Raw genomic sequence first — 18,353 nt, forward strand, 5'->3', positions numbered from 1 at the left:
TGCTCACCATGAGCAGCTAGCAAATGTGCTCATTTCACATCTACTAGATTTCCGGAATTCTTTAGGACCTTCATGTCACACTACTTTTTTCAGGCCATGGGTAAAGAGTGGTGTATAGTGCATTGTGTACCTCAATACCAATGTATGACTCATTCTAATTGCTTATTTTTTTATTTCTCATAGTGAATGCATGAGTCTAGCTACGAAGCATATCAATTAGTTCACAATTGAAGTCACAGCAATAAAATTTGAGCATCATATCTTTCTGCCAAGTTGATTAAACTGGGATATTTGGACTGTGCTAAGGATTTGAAATATCATCTTGTGTAGCATTGTCTCATGATATTTGTAACAAGATTGTAAAAGCTATACAAACAGTTTTCAAGGCTACAGGTTAAGTAATTAACAACTTTTAGGAAAGGCTATTTTAAAAAGTGCAAAATTTTGGTTTGGGTATTTCTAAATGCTTAAGTATTTTTCTATATTCATTAAAGGTTCAAGCACAGCTCTTGCAGTTTGCAGCAAAAAACATGGGTCTCAACCCTGCACTATTAGCCTCGCCAATTAATCCTCAACATATGACTATGTTAAACCAACTCTATCAGCTGCAGCTGGTAAGTAATGTTGCTGTCATCATTTATGTGGATTGGAATAAAATTAATGACAGTGATAATTAAAAGGTAATCATAATTTCATTGAAACAACAAACATATATATTTTTATATTTGGTTTCTGCAGGATCAATTTAACTTTTAGAATATGTTGTGTATATTGTCCATGATGCTGTACCAATTGATTCTGTGGACCAGTTTGAATCCTGTTCCATAGCTTCCATACCCATCATACTGTCTTTTAGTCTAAAAAGAGAAAAACCTCTGAAATCCGTACATTCCTATGACACGTCAGTATAATTCCCATTGGCAGAAATCGCATACATTTTAATTGTTACCTTAAGTTCTTTGATTTTTTTGTTTTTCCTTTTTTATGAGATGAAATAGTTCTCTAGCTATTTGCAATGTTGTATTTTGCCAATTTTGAAAGAGTTGAATAGAAGTAGTGTGAACAAGGGAAGCAAATTGTGTCTGGTAATGTCTTGAAAGAAGTTAATGCTTGTGTTGCATTAGCTCTGCGCACTCTGCTGATGTCTCTCATAGTCTGTGGTTAAGGACAAAATATTCCAGTCCAACGTTCAGAGCCAGTAACTAGATCTGTAATACCCTGGTAAGTATAGACCTGCCATTCTTCCAAGTCCAAAATGAGTGCAATCTGAGAAAAGTGAGACATCAAAACTGCTTGCACTGGCGCAGGTGGTGAGATGGGTTGATGGTAAATATAATATAATTATGTACATAATATAATGGTGTTTTAAGTACTGCTGGGAAGAAAAGCTTTTCAGAAGTGCAAGATATAAGGTATTTGTTTTGAAGAGTTAATGTTTATATTACATTGGCTCCAGTCATTCCATTGATGTCATAAATAGTTTGTGGGTGGAGACAAGAAGTTCTACTTTAGCTTTTGGAATGAGGTAGATATATCTGAATCAGCTCTCTAAGGTCTTGGTAATTTGGGCTGAACAACTGTAGTTACACTTTTGCTTTCATGCAATAAACTTTCAATGTTTCTCTATCTACTGTGTGGTGATGTATCCTCTTCCCATTTATCACTAGCCAGGCCCAAGACAAAGGAGGATTGGTGATTGAAAACTACCACAATTGACCCTTCCCCAGTACCACATACTAGTAGAGGTGTCATCACAATGTGCCAGGAGTGATCATTTGGGAAAATACCACACTAATATTCACCTAGTACTTGCTGAATTATCATTATTTATTAGACATTAATATGGCAGCATTAAGTGTGCATTTTCGAAACAAATCATGCTATTTTTAAACATGTAAATGCAGAAATTGTATAGTTCCTTGTGGAAAATTGGTGTGAAGAAAGTGGCTTAATGTTAATTAAATCAGATTCCAAATAAATTGGAGTTTGACTTTAGTGAATCAGACATGCAGTGAGAATTCAGAAAAGAATACTAAAGCTGCAATTTCCGTAGAAAATTGTGTAAATCAAGCTGATAGGGTCATTTGTAGTTTTACCAGATGAACTTAGCATATTTATATCATATTGTTGAAATACTTCCAGAAATTTACTGACCTCTTTCGTTTGAGGCATTATTCAGATTCATTTTTCATTTTGTGTTTGCAGGCCTACCAGCGTTTACTCTTCCAGCAGCAGATGTTACAGGCCCAACGTAATGTTTCTGGAACCATTCGACAACAAGAGCAGCAAGTAGGTATAGCAAGCTTGCAACCCAATTTCAAGATATTCTGCAGTCAGGTGACAATAGGGCAGAGAAGGGATTCTTCTAATATAAGCCTCTACAAACAAATGTGCAATTTGTGATTAGGAAGAAAATATGTGTTCTGTACACAATTGATTTATCTAATTAATGATTTTTCGAATCATTAAATTACTTTTGTTAATGTCCTATTTGTCCCTTATTTATGTATGTGAGATGATAGTAATCAGCCTGGTCTTTTTCACTGTTCTGGTATTTAAACAGCGATCATTCTCTGTAGCCGATGATGCAGTACTGTTGACAAGGAATAGTAAAACTTTGGTGTGTGTATTATCACCTTGGTTCAAAACTGTCCAATGCATCTTTTGCATATATTGCTGAAGTTACATAGAAAAGACAGTGTTAAAAATTAGTTTGCACCCAAATTTTATTCCTTCCTTTTCTGCACCCTCAAGAAAACATGTAGAAATTACTTTTATCAAGAAAATAGCATGCTTAACCTGTAGGAAATATTATTTCAAAGTATAAAATTATACATCAAATGAGTTGAATTACAAATGGAAGGTTTTAGTCTTATTGGTGTAAAAATAATCTTGCAAATCCCTGGAAGGCAATTGAATCAATTTTTGGCTAATTTGTGAACTGTTTGCAGTATAGTATTGCTTTTCAACCAAACAAAGTCTACTTCATGTCCCAAGAGTTGCTTTTTTTTTTAAAATGTGGATATACTGATGCTGACTTTGCTGAAATAATATGGAGGGCTAATTTTACTCTCTTTTGTTGAATGTTTATAAATACAGCACATAAGATATTGAGCCAGTTATCTAGTGTTGGCAGCAACTCCAAATAAGAATGCGAACAGAGATGAAATCTGCACTTAGTGAAAAACACTGAAATGTGTTACCTGAATCATCCTTTTCAGTAACTTGTGTCCTATAACTAATGGAAGTTTTCCTGGCAGCGTAGCTTTTATGCTTTTGTTTTGGTAAGACTTACTCCAGGAATATCTTAAATTCTCCATACAATTGTTTAGCTCATTTCTATTGTCAGATGTTACAAAAATATTATAATGGCATTCAAGTACTTTAGCCCACTTGTACATATTTCGAATAATATAGCATTTGTTATTTGTTTATCTGTTGATTTCTTTTCCATATAAGTTTTTATCTGAAACATTTTGATCAGTTTTCCTGTCTGATCACAAATTGTTCATCCAATATTAAAAGACTATATATGGTCAACAGATCAGTGCCATGAATTTTACAGTTCCCCATTTGTATGTTTCAAGACTAGCCAGGTTTGCATCAGTGAGGGCAAACAGGAGGCTAACAATAAAACAGGTGGCCATCCCACCACTCTGTCATCCACCTTCTATATGTCTCCTGCATTGGAGTGGATGGGCAATGTGTCAATCAGCTCATCTGCCCTTGGGCCCATTGGCACTCTTAAAGCTAATTAATGACCACTTAAGTGCCTTATTCCGTCTCCTTCACAATTGTAAGTGTGCCTGGGGAAGCAAGGTAAACAAACTAGCAATATTTCTTTTGCAAGCTGCTATCAAGCGGAAATTGGAAGGGGGTTTATAAAATAATGAAAGGTATAGATAGAGTTGATGGTGGTTGTCTTTTTCCGAAGCTGGGGAATTTCAAGACTAGGGGGTACATTTTTAAGGTGAAAGGAGAGAAATTCAAAAAATCTTGGGAGCATATATTTTTACACAGGATGGTTGGAATGTGAAATGAACATCCTGAGGAAGTGGTGGATGTGGCTACAATTGCAACGTTTAAAAGATGTTTGGATGGATACATGAACAGGGAAGATTTGGAGAGATGTGGGCCAGGAGCAGGCAGGTGGGACTCCTTTAGTTTGGGATTATGTTCGGCATGTACTGGCTAGACTTAAGAGTCTGTTTCTGTGCTGTATGACACTCAATGCATTTACAGTGCTCTATACATAGATATGGATATGTGATTAAAGTATGCAACTGCAATAGTTCCTATATCATAAAATGATCTGGCTGGATTATACACTCGATGGGTTCCAAGCACAAGTATATGTTTCAAGAGCAATAAGTGTCTGCATGGCTGAGTGAGATCCCTTTAATTAATATGGATTGGGGCTTCAGTCAGGCTTTGGGAGTGAGACCTGTCTGATGGAGCTCCTGGACAATTTGAGATCAGCAGTTCTGTGCACATCAAGGTGGTCAGCACAGTTAATACTGCAGGAGTCCAGAGAGAAAATAAAATCATGAATGCCCAAAACTCTGGTAAGTTTGGGATCTCTTCCAGGATAAGTTGGCATACCCTGATGTGGGAGCATGTTGGAAAGACAGTTTATGGGAGACTGGATGTTGGGATACAAACTTGTGTGAGGTGGCCTCTAACACGGGTTTTGCATTGAGCTGCTGCTTGCAGGGTTAATTCTATTAGGTTTCATGTTGGTTGCAGGTATGTCATTCCCTCTGTTTACTTAGATCTGTGGTAGCATGGTACCTTTTAACTGGGTATTAACTGTCCATCTGAGAGCAATGATTTGAGCCACAGATGAGCAGCTCACTCAATACCACCTCCACCTACAGTTAAATCCTGGCAGGTGGGCAGATCTGTCACCAGGAGGAATATGATCTCACCTGCCGGTTTCGCTACCCCCCATTCCCAGCTCTGCCAGTGTAAATTTCAGCCAAGATACCGAAGCAACTAATTTGTGATCTACTTCAAACATCTCATGTAGATGACAGTTCAAAAGAATATGTATGCTATTAGTAAAGATGACTACTCCTGTTGAGTGTTAGTATTTTAGTTTATTCTTAAAACTGAATAATGTACATTGGAAGTGAATTCTATCTTCTGCTCAAACCTACTATTCACAGCATTTCTGAAGACCTTTTGTTTCTTGCTAGGTTGCACGTACAATCAACAACATGCAGCAGCAGATCCAACAACACCAGCGGCAGCTGACCCAGGCCTTGCTTATGAAACAGCAACCTCCACATCCACCATTGCACCCATCTGCAGGCAAAGTAACCATTGATAATCTGAGTCATCACCCATCTCCCAGCCTTTCAGACCTGCAGACCAAAGAGCAGCAAACATCACCCAATTCTTTCCCTGCATATTCCTTGGGTAAGTACATTGCCGGAACAATATTTTAATATTATTTAAGTTTTGCTTTCTTTGAAAAACACACAGCTGTGTAATGTCTTTGCCATGCTTGTATAAATACCACCTCCAGTAGCATTATATTTCATAAAAGACTATCTGTTGTGACCACCAATACAGTTTAATGAATATGACTTTATAACCATTACAAAAACATGGTTACAAGGAGATCAAATCTGGAAACTAAGTATCCAAGGGTATGTTACGTTTCAAAAGGGCAGGCAGGAAGGAAAGGGTGGTGATGTGACATTGGTGGTGATGTGACATTGTACTTATTTTAATCCATATCAACAATCACAAGAAGCAATTTTGAGTTGGGAGAAATAGAATCCTTATAGGTGGGAATCCGAAATAAAAAGGGAAAGAAGCATTGGTACAGTCCCAAACATCAGATATACAGTGGGGTAAAAATAGATCAGGAGATAATGAGGTGTGTAACAAAAGCAATACATTAATCATGGGTGACTTAAATCTTGAAGTTTGGGATGGTCAGATTGGCAGAAGAAATCATGAGGAAGAAATCATAGTGTATATTGGGTATTTTCCTAGAACAATTTAAGACCAGAAGAAATAGGAGTAGGCCATTTGGTCCGTCAAGCCTTGTCTACCTGATCAAGAATCTATTCATCGCAGCCTTAAATATACACAACGACTCTGTCCCACACGCTGTGGCAAGGAGTTCTAAAGGCACTCAACTTTCCAAAGGGGGAAAAAAATTCCTCCTCATCTCAGTCTTAAATTAGCACGTCTTTATTCTGAGATTATGGTCTTTGATCATAGACTCTCCCATGAGGGGAAACATCCTCTCAGCATATACCCTATTTAGCCACTTAAGAATCCTTTATGTTTCAATGCAATCACCTCTTATTGTTCTAATTTCCAGTGAGTAGAATCTCAGCCTGTTTAGTCTTTGCACATAAAATAGTCCCTTCATACCAGGGATCATCCAAGTGAGCCTTCTCTGAATTGCCTCTAATGCAATAATCCCCTTCAATAAGGGGATCAAGACTACTTGGTACTCTAGGTGTGGTCTCAGCAGCACTTCTTACATTTGCAGTAAGACTTCCCTACTCTTATCCTTTAACCCATTGAAATAAGGACCAACATTTCTGATTTTCTGCTGCACCAGAATGCTAGCTTTCGGTGTGTTGTTCACAAGTACCCTCAAGTCTTGCAGCTTTTCACAGAATTAAGTAATACTCTGTTATTTTGTTTTCCTTTCCAAAATGAAGTGAAAGCGTTCAGAAAAGATTTACAAGGATGTTGCCAAGGTTGGAGGATTTGAGCTATAGGGAGAGGCTAAATAGGCTGTGGCTGTTTTCCCTGGAGCGTCAATGGCTGAAGGGTGACCTTTATAGAGATATATAAAATCATGAGGGGCATGGATAGAATAAATAGACAAGATATATTCCCTGGGGCGGGGAGGTCCAGGACTAGAGGGCATAGGTTTAGGGTGAGAGGGGAAAGATATAAAAGGGACCTAAGGGGTAACTTTTTCACATAGAGGGTGGTGCATGTATGGAATGATCTGCCAGAGGAAGTGGTGGAGGCTGTACAATTACAACATTTTATAGCATCTGGATGGATATATGAATAGGAAAGGTTTAGAGAGATGTGGGTCAAGTGCTGGCAAATTGGACTAGATTAGGTTAAGATATCTGGTCAGACCCCAAAAAATAACTGCAGATGCTGGAATCCAAAGTAGATGGGTAGGAGGCTAGAAGAACACAACAAACTTGGCAAACGGAGAAGTCAACGTTTGAGGAATGAATCCGGTTGGTGGTAGGGAGGGCTGAAAGGGAGGAGGACAGGCTAGAATGAAGGTGGTTGGGAGGAGAGGTTATTTGAAATTGGAGAACTCACTGTTGAGTCCTCTGGGCTGTAAGCTGCCCTGGTGGAAGGTGAGATGTTGTTCCTCCAATTTGGGGTTTGGTTCATTGTGGCAATTGAGGAGGCCAAGAATTATCATGTCAGAAAGGGAGTAGGAAAGGGAAGTAAAATGGGCGGTGACTGGGACGTCCAGTTGGTTCATTCCTCCCACTGACCAACCACGTCGTCCCTCTACCTGTCTTCACCTATCCTTAATTCACCACCCTGCCTCCGCCATCCCTTTATCTGCAGCTCCCCCTACACCCACCCCCAGTACTGAAGAAGGGTTACACCCAAAACATCAACTTAACAACCTCCTGATGCTGTCTAGCTTACTGTGTTCTTCCAGCCTCATGCCTGTCTACTTAGGATAGCTGGTCGACTTGGGCGCGTTTAACTGAAGGATCTGTTTCCATGCTGTACATGAATGACATTATATTCCATTTGCCATCTTTCTGCCACTTAATCTATAAATATCTCTCTGTAAAGTGATTGCAACCTCTTTGGAGCTTGCCTTTCTACCTATTTTTGTGTTAATTGCAAATTTGGACACAGTGCATTCACATCCTACCTTCAAATTATTAATATATGTTGTAAATAGTTACATTCCAGCACTGATCCCTGTGGAACCACACTGGTTACAGGGTGCCAACCTGAAAACAACCCTTAGCCAGTTCTCTGTGCAAGCAAAATACTATCTCCAACATCATGGGCTCTTAACCTTTTGTGAGGTACCCTGGAAGTTCAAATACAGTACATCTATTGTTTCGTCTCTAACCACTCTGTTTGAGACTTCCTCAAAACCTAATAGGCTAGTGAGATGCTATTTTGCCTTTCATGAAGCCATGCTGACTCTGCTTGATGAGATGATGATTTTCCAAATATGCTTCCTTATTTATTGATTCCAACATTTTTCCAACAATGGACATTAGACTAATCAATGTATAGTTGCACAATTTTTGCATCCCTCACATCTTGAATTGGGGTGTCTCATTGGCAGCTTTCCAATCCTGTAGTACCTCTTTAGAATCCAAGAATTTTTGAAAAATTAAAACCAATTCATTTAGTATCTAAGTAGCTATTTCTTTTTGGTTTCTGAAATGTAAGCCTTAAAGACCACAGGGTTTATCTGCCTTTAGCCTTATTATTTTATCTAATACTACTTCTTTAGTGGTGGCGATGGTATATACTTCTTGTTGTGGATCCAGCTGGGGTTTCAGCTAATTTGGATCTAGTGATATGTAATGAAGCAGTTTAAATAAATTAATATCAGAGTAAAGTGACCATAACATGGTCAAATTTAGCATTCAGTTTGAGAGAGAAGCACTTGGTTTGCAGACAACTGTGCTAAGCTTAAATAAAGGCGATTACAAAGGAATAAGGGCAGAGTTGTGGACTAACTGTAATATTTCCAAATTTGCCCTTGATATGAAGCTAAGCAGGAATGTACGTTGTGAGGAAGGATTCGGACAGGCATAGTGATTTGGCAAGAACCTAGCAGATAGAATATAAAGCAAAAAATTGGCAAGTTACCCACTTTTTGAAAGGAAGAACAGATGTGCACAGTATTTCCAAAATAATGAAAGGTTGGGAAGTGTCCTTGTCAACAAGTCGCTGAAGCCTAACATGCAGGTCCTGAAAGCTATTAGCAATGTTATTGAGAATGTTTGCCTTTATCACAAGAGAATTTGTGTACAGGACAAGTGAAGTCTTGTTTCAGTTGTAAAGGAGCTTGGTTAGACAATGCCTGGAATACAGTGTGCAATCTTGATCTCCTTATCTCGGGAAAGATGTGATTACCATAAAGGAAGTGCAACAAAAATTCACTAGACTTGTTCGTTGGATGGCAGGACTGTTCTATGAAGGGAGATTGGGCAAATTAGACCTGTATTCTCTAAACTTGCAAAGAATGAGGGGATAATCTCATTGAAACCTATAAAATAGTTAGTGATAAACCGTGTCAGATATTTCCTCTGAGGAAGCAAGAACCAGAGAGCAGAATTTAAAATAAAGGGGAGATCATGATGAGGGGAAATTTCTTTTACTCACAGGGTAGTAAATACTTGGAATTATCTATCTTCAAGGAGTTGTGGAGCTCAGTCCTTGAGTATTTAAAGCTGTTTATGCCTATCAATAGCACAAATGGGGATTGTGTGAATGAAGTGTTTGATCAGCCATGATATTCAATGGCAGATCAGGCTCAACAAGCTGAATGGCAACTGCAGTTCCTATGAAAATAAACAAATTAGTGTTTGTAGGACCTGTACCACATTTGCTGACGATTAGAAACAAATATGCTATGCTTCTACGACATTGGAATGTTTTAAGGATGCAAAGCATTGTACAAATAAAAGCATTTCCTCCCTGTTCTATTGTTGATTTTAAGCTTTATGCCATTTCTCAACAGTTGTAATCTCCATTCTTACTAATGCTTCCTTAGTGATTTTGCTTTGGATATTCAAGCAGCATCTCACTTTCTGCTCGCAGCTGGTCATCATTATTGGCTTTCCTTAAACCTAAATCAGTGTTTTTACAAAGGAAGGAACAGTTTATTTTACAAAATGTTTTTTAACGTTCAATTAGTTTTCTATTCTGTATTTTACACAAATAAAAATCTCAACTTTGTGAAGACTTGCCTCAACTTTCTGAGTTGGTTGATCCAAAGTCTGCACGGTTTGTGAAGGCAACCATTTTCATAGGCTGCATGATCCAACTGCTTCTATACTTTGTTTTTTCTATGTATTTTACTTATAGCTGGATTGATCCCGAATATGAATGTAAGCAACATGGAGCTAAGTGGTGGTATATCCATGAAGGATTCAGCTCAAGCTCAATCTCGATTGAGGCAGTGGACCCACCCAAACTCGATAGAAAATTTAAGCAGTAATTCTTTACCGCTGGACCAGAGCCAGAGCAAGCATGGTAAGAGCCCTTAAGGGCAGAGTACTTGCAGGCCAAAATACTTCATTCATCATTTGGTATTAAGTTCTTGCACAGTCTCAGAAAACTTCTTGGAAAATGCAAGAATGTAATTTAATGCCCATTAATGACTTGGCAAACGGGAAAAAAAAGGTTCTGTTGCTCTTCACTTACCATCTCTGTGAACACATTTAAAATGCTGAGAGCATGCTACATTATTATTTCCTAAACTTGAATAAAACATTGGTTTTGGCAAACTGACTATTCAGTATTGGCATCAAAACAGCCAGTTCATTTTCTTGTCTTGCACCTTCAGCTAAAACAGAGGACAAACTTGAAAACATGCAATGATGTATTTTAGCCATTTGAGTACCGAATTTTCTCTGCAAATTTCAGTTTGGACAATAGACCACAGAGCATTTCTTCATTTGTGATATTTTCAGAATTAACTGTAATAAATTGTTTTACTTTTATTTTACCTACAAGACTTATTTAGTGCTGAAGAAATTTAATACTGTAATAAAGGAAACAATAGAACATCAAAGTCTCAATCTGAATTACATCAGCATTTAATAAAACTAACTGGGTCTAATTTAGCTACTGTTGAGATTCAGAGTCAGGTCCATAGAAAAATGTTTTTATATCCATGACCTTGCCTTTCTATCCCACTTGACGCATATTCAGGTGCTATCCCTGGAGGTCTCAATATTGGTCCAACAAGCAAGCCCTCCCTTGAGGACTCCTACAGTCCATATGATCTGATAACCAGCAGTGAGTCACCAGCCAGTCCTCCGGTACCAGTCAGTGATAGCTGGACACGTGCCAAATCCCCTGCCGATAAGATCTCAAATGGCTCCAACATTAACTGGCCACCAGGTAAACCCCAAAGACTGGCAAAAAGAAAATAGGTGTTAAGAATGTTGTGTTTGACTGAGACCTGTATATTTATTACACATTAAGAGAAATTAGTAAATTGAAAACATATGCCAACTGTTTTAAACAAGATTTGCTAATTTAGTGCATATATCACTTAATAATGGAAGCAAAATATTTCATTCATTTGGACCCCTTCAAAATCTTTAGGATTAATCTGCGCCACAGGAGCTTATAAATGCATATTGAGAATTTTTGAAGGGCTTTCTAGAGACAGTTGCACTATATTGGAGGAGTTGGTTTAGTGATACTCAGAGTTTGGTTGTGTTCTTAGATCTAGCTTATGATCTCCCTTGTAATCCACTGCATGCCATCACGTCATTGCATAATCTCACATTTTGTTCAATTCTACCCACTGATCCAAATCCACGCATTTGTTGGGGCTTATTTCCAAGGAACAGACTAAATACAGTGTGCACAGCTAGGTTGTATTTTCCATGCGCCTATTTGATGCTTCATTTTTCTCAGCAAGTTGACATGTTATTACACCCATTGAGGCATGGGAATTGTGACATTATAAGTTTGAGGAAACTGAACCAAAGTATATATAAGCATGGCCTGGAAAGTATGTGTGGATCAGGGTTATTTTATGCACTAGCCAGATAGATTTAGCATCAACTTTGGATTTTGTTTTGTTTGAGTAGTGTAGTCTTGTGTATCATGCTTTGCCTGGGATGGCACGGTGGCTCAGTTGTTAACACTGCTACCTCACAGCACCAAGAACCCAGGTTCAGTTCCACCATAAGGTGTATGTCTGTGTGGAGTTTGCACATTCTCCCCCTCTCTGCATGTGTTTCCTCCCACAGTCGAAAGGTGTGCAGATTAGGTGGATTGGCCATGCTAAAATTCCCAAAGCATCTAGGGATGTGCAGGGTAAGTGGATTAGCCATGGGAAATACGGGGATTGGATGGGATGCTTTTGAAGGTTGCTGTGGACCCAATGGGCTGATTAGCCTGCTTCCACACTGTAGGGATTCTATAATTCTATGAATGCCTCATTTAATTATTTCAAACCCAATTTTGGCCTAGGTAATTTTCTTCTGATTAACTTTGTAGAAACAATACTAATAGCTTTTTCAGACTTAAGTATGGAATTTGCTATCATATTAAATAACAAAGTTTTTCTTAACTGAGATGCAAAATAAATAACCTCTGTGAAAATTATTTAACAACTGCAAGGCTGTAAACTTGATATTTGAAGTGAGATGTGGTACTGTACCACACAAAAATAGTTGCGTTGTGCACATAAAGGTGGGTGTTCCTACTTTAAAAGGCCACTGTGGTTGAGAATCATTTTGAAGTGCACTATAATAGATAAAAGACTAATTTATTTTCAAACCCCCTGTTGAATATCCCTTCAATGTTTAGCATTGTTAATACTGCATTAGTTAAATATTGCTTCAAGCATGATCGTGTAAAGGGCCGTTATAGGGTGCCAGCAAAGGCATACTGGCAGTTAATTTGAAAGATGCTTTCAAGTTATCATTTCTTTGATATGAGTAAATGCGAGTGTTTCATTGTGATTATGCAGTATGTTTGGAGAACACTTTCTGGTCTTAAAGCACAAAATTAGCAATGTGTGGCTGTCCTTTTGATTTGCAGTAGATATGATTGTTTCACAATCTGTTTTTTTGATGAGACATTTCATTGCAAAATAATATAACAATAAATATTGGTAGTGTATTTCTGTAAGTAAATTAAAAAGTTTAAGATGTTGATTAAGTTTACATCAGGATCTCTCTCTCAAGCATGCTGATAGAACAGTACTTGTCAGAAACTGTGGGTCCATAATACCAGAAAAATGGACCAACATCTGTAATCTCAAATAAGAAGTTTAGTTTTAATCTTTTTATCATGTTTAAACTTGTGGGCAAATATTTTGGCAGCCTTTTTCAAATAAAATACCACTGACCTTATTTTCTTTGTATATCTAATCAGAATTACATTATGTTGTATTTTAAAACAAGAGTATTGGATTGCTCATTCAGCTGAATAAATTTACTTCATAATCTTTTGAGAAGCTGAGTAATTTTGAGGAAGGTAGTCACAGGTTCAATTACTAATCTTCGACTTAGCTGATGTGCTTCGAGCTGACATTTGGCTTCAGTGTATGAGAAATGGAGAATTTTGAGACAGTTTGTTTAGCTGATCACTATGCAGCAATTTTTGCCTGTAATTTTTATTTTAATCAACATTGACGACCGAATCAGACTTGGCTGTGGTGCCCTTTAGGTTTGAACGATCTGTTAAGGTTTATGTAAATAAATTTCTTAGCTGAAGTGCTGAAGGGCAACTGAAGGTTATGGGACCATGTCCCAGCAAGGAGGCAATGCCTTCAAGCAATGTGAGAAAAAAAATGCATACAGAGAAACACAAAATACTATATTGTGAAATCAATTTTATTAGTTTAGCATTTAATTTTTAAAACATTAGACAATCAGTAATAAACTAATAGTTTTATTATGTTTGACTACTTAACTACTAATAGCGATTTACTGTTCTACTGCCTACTTCCTAACTACTAAAGAGTTTCGTCCTGGGGAGCCATGGAAAGGACTACAGAATATCGACCCTGAGACTGATCCTAATGTTACACCTGGAAGTGTCCCCAGTGGACCTTCCATTAATACTACTATCCGGGATGTGGATCGTTACCTGCTCAGGGACAGGAGTGGAGGTAAGACAGAATAGAACTGAAGTGTGGCACACAAAGCAGACTCCGCAACTTCAAGTAATTTGCTCAGAGGTTTTATTTAATTCCTTGAGAAAAGGCTGTGACATGTTTTATTTATAAGGGAAAAAGTCTGTAAAATACACAGTAAGCCTTATGTCTGCCTTATGTCTTAATAAATGCCTTTATAAATGAACTTGATGGTTAACTAAAATATGTAGATGTAATCCACATACAAATACACTGGTATTTAGGCTAGTGTTGTAAAATGAATGTCACTAATTTTTAAATGTGCTGAAGAACCTGGGACTTTAGATTTGATCCTTTTATAAAAATGATACACAATGTCTTAAAGGACATCTCACCAGGTCCTCAATCCTGTGACTACTTAGCTGTAAGTTATAGTTTTCTAGATTTATTTATGTTATGAGAAAATAGTCTTGAGATAGAATGTAAACTAATCTTAGTTCATGACGCAGCAAGCTCAAGAGATCAGACAACCTTTTTTTCCTTACATATTTCTTAAAATGAATCCAGTAACATATTTGTTTATTTTTTAGAATCCAAAAATACAGGTATTTACAAAAAGACAGCTTAAAAACCAACTAAAGTCAAAGAATATAAACACTAAAAGCCACACACTCCTGAGTAGTCAGTTATGTTAACGATATTAAAAGTACAATGAGTACAGATATTTCTAAACCAAACTTAACTTTTCTTCTACACATTTCATTTACACTCTCAATAATCGTACGTCAGATACTTATCAGAAATGTGAAGCTTAGCTTCTCAGCTGGAATACTGTTTAAATATTCAAATATGGTTCAGATTTCTTGACTCAACCTCTGACTTTCAGAAAGGTTTTTTTTCTGTCTCTCCTCTCATTCTGCCATTCTCCCTCAGCTTGGCTACCCCGGAACTCTGGGTTCATGGCATCTTTCATGGCAACACCGTGGATGGCAGTGGTTAGCACTGCTGCCTCACAGCGGGAGACACTCTGGTTCAATACCACCCTCTGGCAACTGCGCATTTGGAGTTTGTACCTTTCTCCTCTTGTCTGCGTGGGTTTCTTCCGGATGCTCTGGTTTCCATTCACAGGCCAAACTAGTGCTGGTTCGGTAGATTGGCCATGCAAAATTGCCCATAGTGTCCAGGGATGTGTAGATTTGGTGGATTAGCTATGGGAAATGCAGAGATAGGGTGGAGGAATGAGTCTGGATGGGATGTTCTTCAAAGGGTTGGTGTGGACTCGATGGGCTGAATGGCCAGCTTCCACACTAGAGGGACTCTGGTTCATTTGAGAATGATTCTAAATTATTTGAACCACCACACACACATTCAACTGAAGTCTACTTTAAAGAGGTTTTCCTTGCTCTGTAGCTAGTTCATTCTAAACTCAAAAATAGAACCTAAAACTCAATTTACTCACCCTAACGTTTTCTTTAAAAATATAAACCCATTCCTGATACAGGGATACATTGTCTCTAACGATTACACACTATAGTGCTTGCCTCATGCAACATTAGTACTCTTCCTATCTTCACTATTTCCATGCTGTTTTGGCTTCAGCTTTGTTCAGTTTTGTAATATTTTTGTGTGACAATAATATCTTAAGTTAGACTTTGCTACTATATTCTTTGCTTTGTACATTTTTTTATATCTTGGACTATACAGCATTTCAAATGTCTAGAGTGTATTTTCTACAAACTGGAGTACTTACAACTATATTTATGTAGTTTTGTACCTGGCAGGCGAAGTGCATAAATAGAGTTTTAGTTGGAATTGAGAGAGACAGAATGGATTGAGTATTTTATGAAACTAATCTGATATTTTCATAATTATGAAAGAAAATCCAAACATCTTTAAATGTTTCCACTCTGAGGAATCTTGTGAATTTAATTTAAACAATAGTATCATTGAAAGTCATCCTTCTCCATTCCTTTGTTTTTCTCGTGTCTTTCACGACAAAATATGCTAATCATTTTGAGATTTAATTTAAATCATTTTCCATTTCCTTAGTTGCTTTTTTGCTGTTTATACAGGGTCATCCCCAACATCATCTCAGAACGCCACGCTGCCTTCATCTAGTGCCTGGTCCTTCAGTGCCTCTGGCTATACTAGCTCTTTCAGCAGCTCTACATCTGCACCTAATACTGCAGGTAGGGTTCTTTTGCTTCCATTGCTGACCATACTGAACCTCATCATAAGGAATGAGCAGGATTGCAACAGTCTTAATGTGGGTTTAAAAGCACAGATCAGAGTACTGCTTCATGTAGAAAGTAGGCTCATAAAGTGGAATTTAATATGAAATCAAGCACACAATTTTCAGTGAGTTCTTTAAAAATAACCCTTTTACTTGTAATTAAGTGTAGAACATCATGAAATTCAAATTTATCTAAATTCTTCTAGATTATGGTTTTGATTCAATTCAGCATTAATGCCTTGACATTTGTTAAGCAAAGATGGGAATTTCTCTCCTCCCATTAGATGTCCATCAACATTTTTTCCTTGTCCACTCCAGAATAATTGATACCTGAATATGATTCAACAGACTCTTTGCTATCTTCATGAAAGTGACCTCTTTTACATGTATCCCGGATGTCCTTATCCAAACTCAAGGTTCCATTCCTAAAAATCGAGATTTTAAGTGAAAGGATTTTGTGAAGCATTGATTCTTGTAGGAGTTAAGTTCACGTTAAAACTAGAGTTAGGATCCGTAGATTTTCCTTTGCAAAAAGGAATTAAAACATTATACATGTGTCCTTTGAGTTGAAATAAAGTATGTGAAGTGCCTAATTCCTACATTGGTAGATTAAATAACTGTTAAAATAACATTTTTATTACTCATAATTTAAAATTTAACACGCTACTTACAGTGCCTCCTGTAAGTGACCAAGCTATCACTGACAAATCTCTTGAAGGCATGTTGTTGGCTGATAGCTTCAGCGGGTGTCCTAAGGTGGTGTGGGTTAGATAGGCTGGTGCAGCATAGGGAGAGGGCACAAATTGGAAAGCTTGGAGCAGTTTCAAGTTTGAGCGAGTGAGATGAATCCAAAATGCTGTCAGTATGGCCAGATAAAGATGAGAGATGCTGGAATACGAATCTCTCAGTGCTCAATGGGATTTCTGATCCTAACAACAGGAACAATGAAGTAAAATAGCACCAAAGGAGCAACTTGAAAATAGAGTCTCCCTGTAAACCTCAATACTAAGAACTCATCTGATTGCAATTGGGTACTCCAGTTTGTACTAGAAAACATTTTTGGTCTGACATGCTCACTTACAAAAATGTAAATAGATTCTTCTGGAGGTCAGTCATAACTACAAAACTCTCAAAGCAGTGTTTTACTCAATTCATTAATTGCATAAAAATGTCATTTTACCATTTCTCACATAATCATGCAAGGAACATTAATTTCATTCCACAGTTAGAACCCTTTTCAGTTTATCTTGAAGCATTTGCAACGAGAGTCAAAATGTAAATGTTCGCTAAGTTTAAATGTTCAAAGATTTGATTTCTACTTGTAAGCTATGCAAATTCTACTGAAGACATATGTTGAAACATAAAATGTGCTGCTTTTTTCTATTGGTTTATTATACTTGACTATCTCTTTGCAAATTATGCAGTTGTCGGTAATTTGATTTTAAGCCTTTAATGGTTCACTCATATTTTCTTTTTGTCCCTGCGCAAAGTACTTGTGTTTTGTGCTTTCTTCAACCTGGCTGAGGCCAGGTCAAATCAGTGTACCAGCCTGCCTTTGCGGAAGGCGGAATGGGGTGGGAAATAATACTCTGGTGGTGGGGTCCGTTTGGAGGTGGCGGAAATGTCAGCGGATGATTTGGTTTATGCGAAGGTTGGTAGGGTGGAAGGTGAGCACCAGGGGAGTTCAGTACTTGTTACAGTTGGAGGGGTGGGGTCTGAGGGCGGAGGTGCGGGATGTGGACGAGATGCGTTGGAGGGCATCTTTAACCACGTGGGAAGGGAAATTGTGGGCTCTAAAGAAGGAGGCCATCTGGTGTGTTCTATGGTGGAACTGGTTCTCCTGGGAGCAGATACGGCGGAGGAATTGGGAATATGGGATGGCATTTTTGGAAGAAGTAGGGTGGGAAGAGGTGTAATCCAGGTAGCTGTGGGAGTCGGTGGGTTTGTAAAAAATGTCGGTGTCAAGTCGGTCGTCATTAATGGAGATGGAGAGGTCCAGGAAGGGGAGGGAGGTGTCAGAGATGATCCAGGTAAATTTAAGGTTAGGGTGGAATGTGTTGAAGTTGATGAATTGCTCAACCTCCTCACGGGAGCACGAGGTGGCGCCAATGCAGTCATCAATGTAGCCGAGTAAGAGGTGGGGAGTGATGCCGGTGTAATTACGGAAGATGGACTGTTCTACGTAGCCAACAAAGAGACAGGCATAGCTGGGGCCCATATGGGTGCCCATGACTACCCCTTTGGTCTGGAGGAAGTGGGAGGATTCGAAGGAGAAATTGTTAAGGGTGAGGACCAGTTCGG

The 18,353-nt window shown here is 38.1% G+C and overlaps 1 protein-coding gene across 7 annotated transcripts in view; it reads left to right on the forward strand.

Moving 5' to 3' along the window:
• tnrc6c1 (trinucleotide repeat containing adaptor 6C1) overlaps positions 1–18,353 on the forward strand; it is a 75,418-nt gene that overhangs the window by 32,390 nt on the left and 24,675 nt on the right. For 3 of the 7 annotated variants that reach the window (XM_043714631.1, XM_043714633.1, XM_043714630.1), the window contains 7 exons: positions 495–614; positions 2,206–2,289; positions 5,199–5,421; positions 10,081–10,248; positions 10,930–11,121; positions 13,706–13,855; positions 15,892–16,008. In XM_043714631.1, the coding sequence (XP_043570566.1) occupies positions 495–614; positions 2,206–2,289; positions 5,199–5,421; positions 10,081–10,248; positions 10,930–11,121; positions 13,706–13,855; positions 15,892–16,008 (1,054 nt within the window). The remainder of the gene's footprint in view (positions 1–494; positions 615–2,205; positions 2,290–5,198; positions 5,422–10,080; positions 10,249–10,929; positions 11,122–13,705; positions 13,856–15,891; positions 16,009–18,353) is intronic. The other 4 variants (XM_043714635.1, XM_043714636.1, XM_043714632.1 and 1 more) reach the window with 2 other exon arrangements.

Source organism: Chiloscyllium plagiosum, chromosome 24 (assembly GCF_004010195.1).
Source record: "Chiloscyllium plagiosum isolate BGI_BamShark_2017 chromosome 24, ASM401019v2, whole genome shotgun sequence".
Taxonomy (NCBI): Eukaryota; Metazoa; Chordata; class Chondrichthyes; order Orectolobiformes; family Hemiscylliidae; genus Chiloscyllium; species Chiloscyllium plagiosum.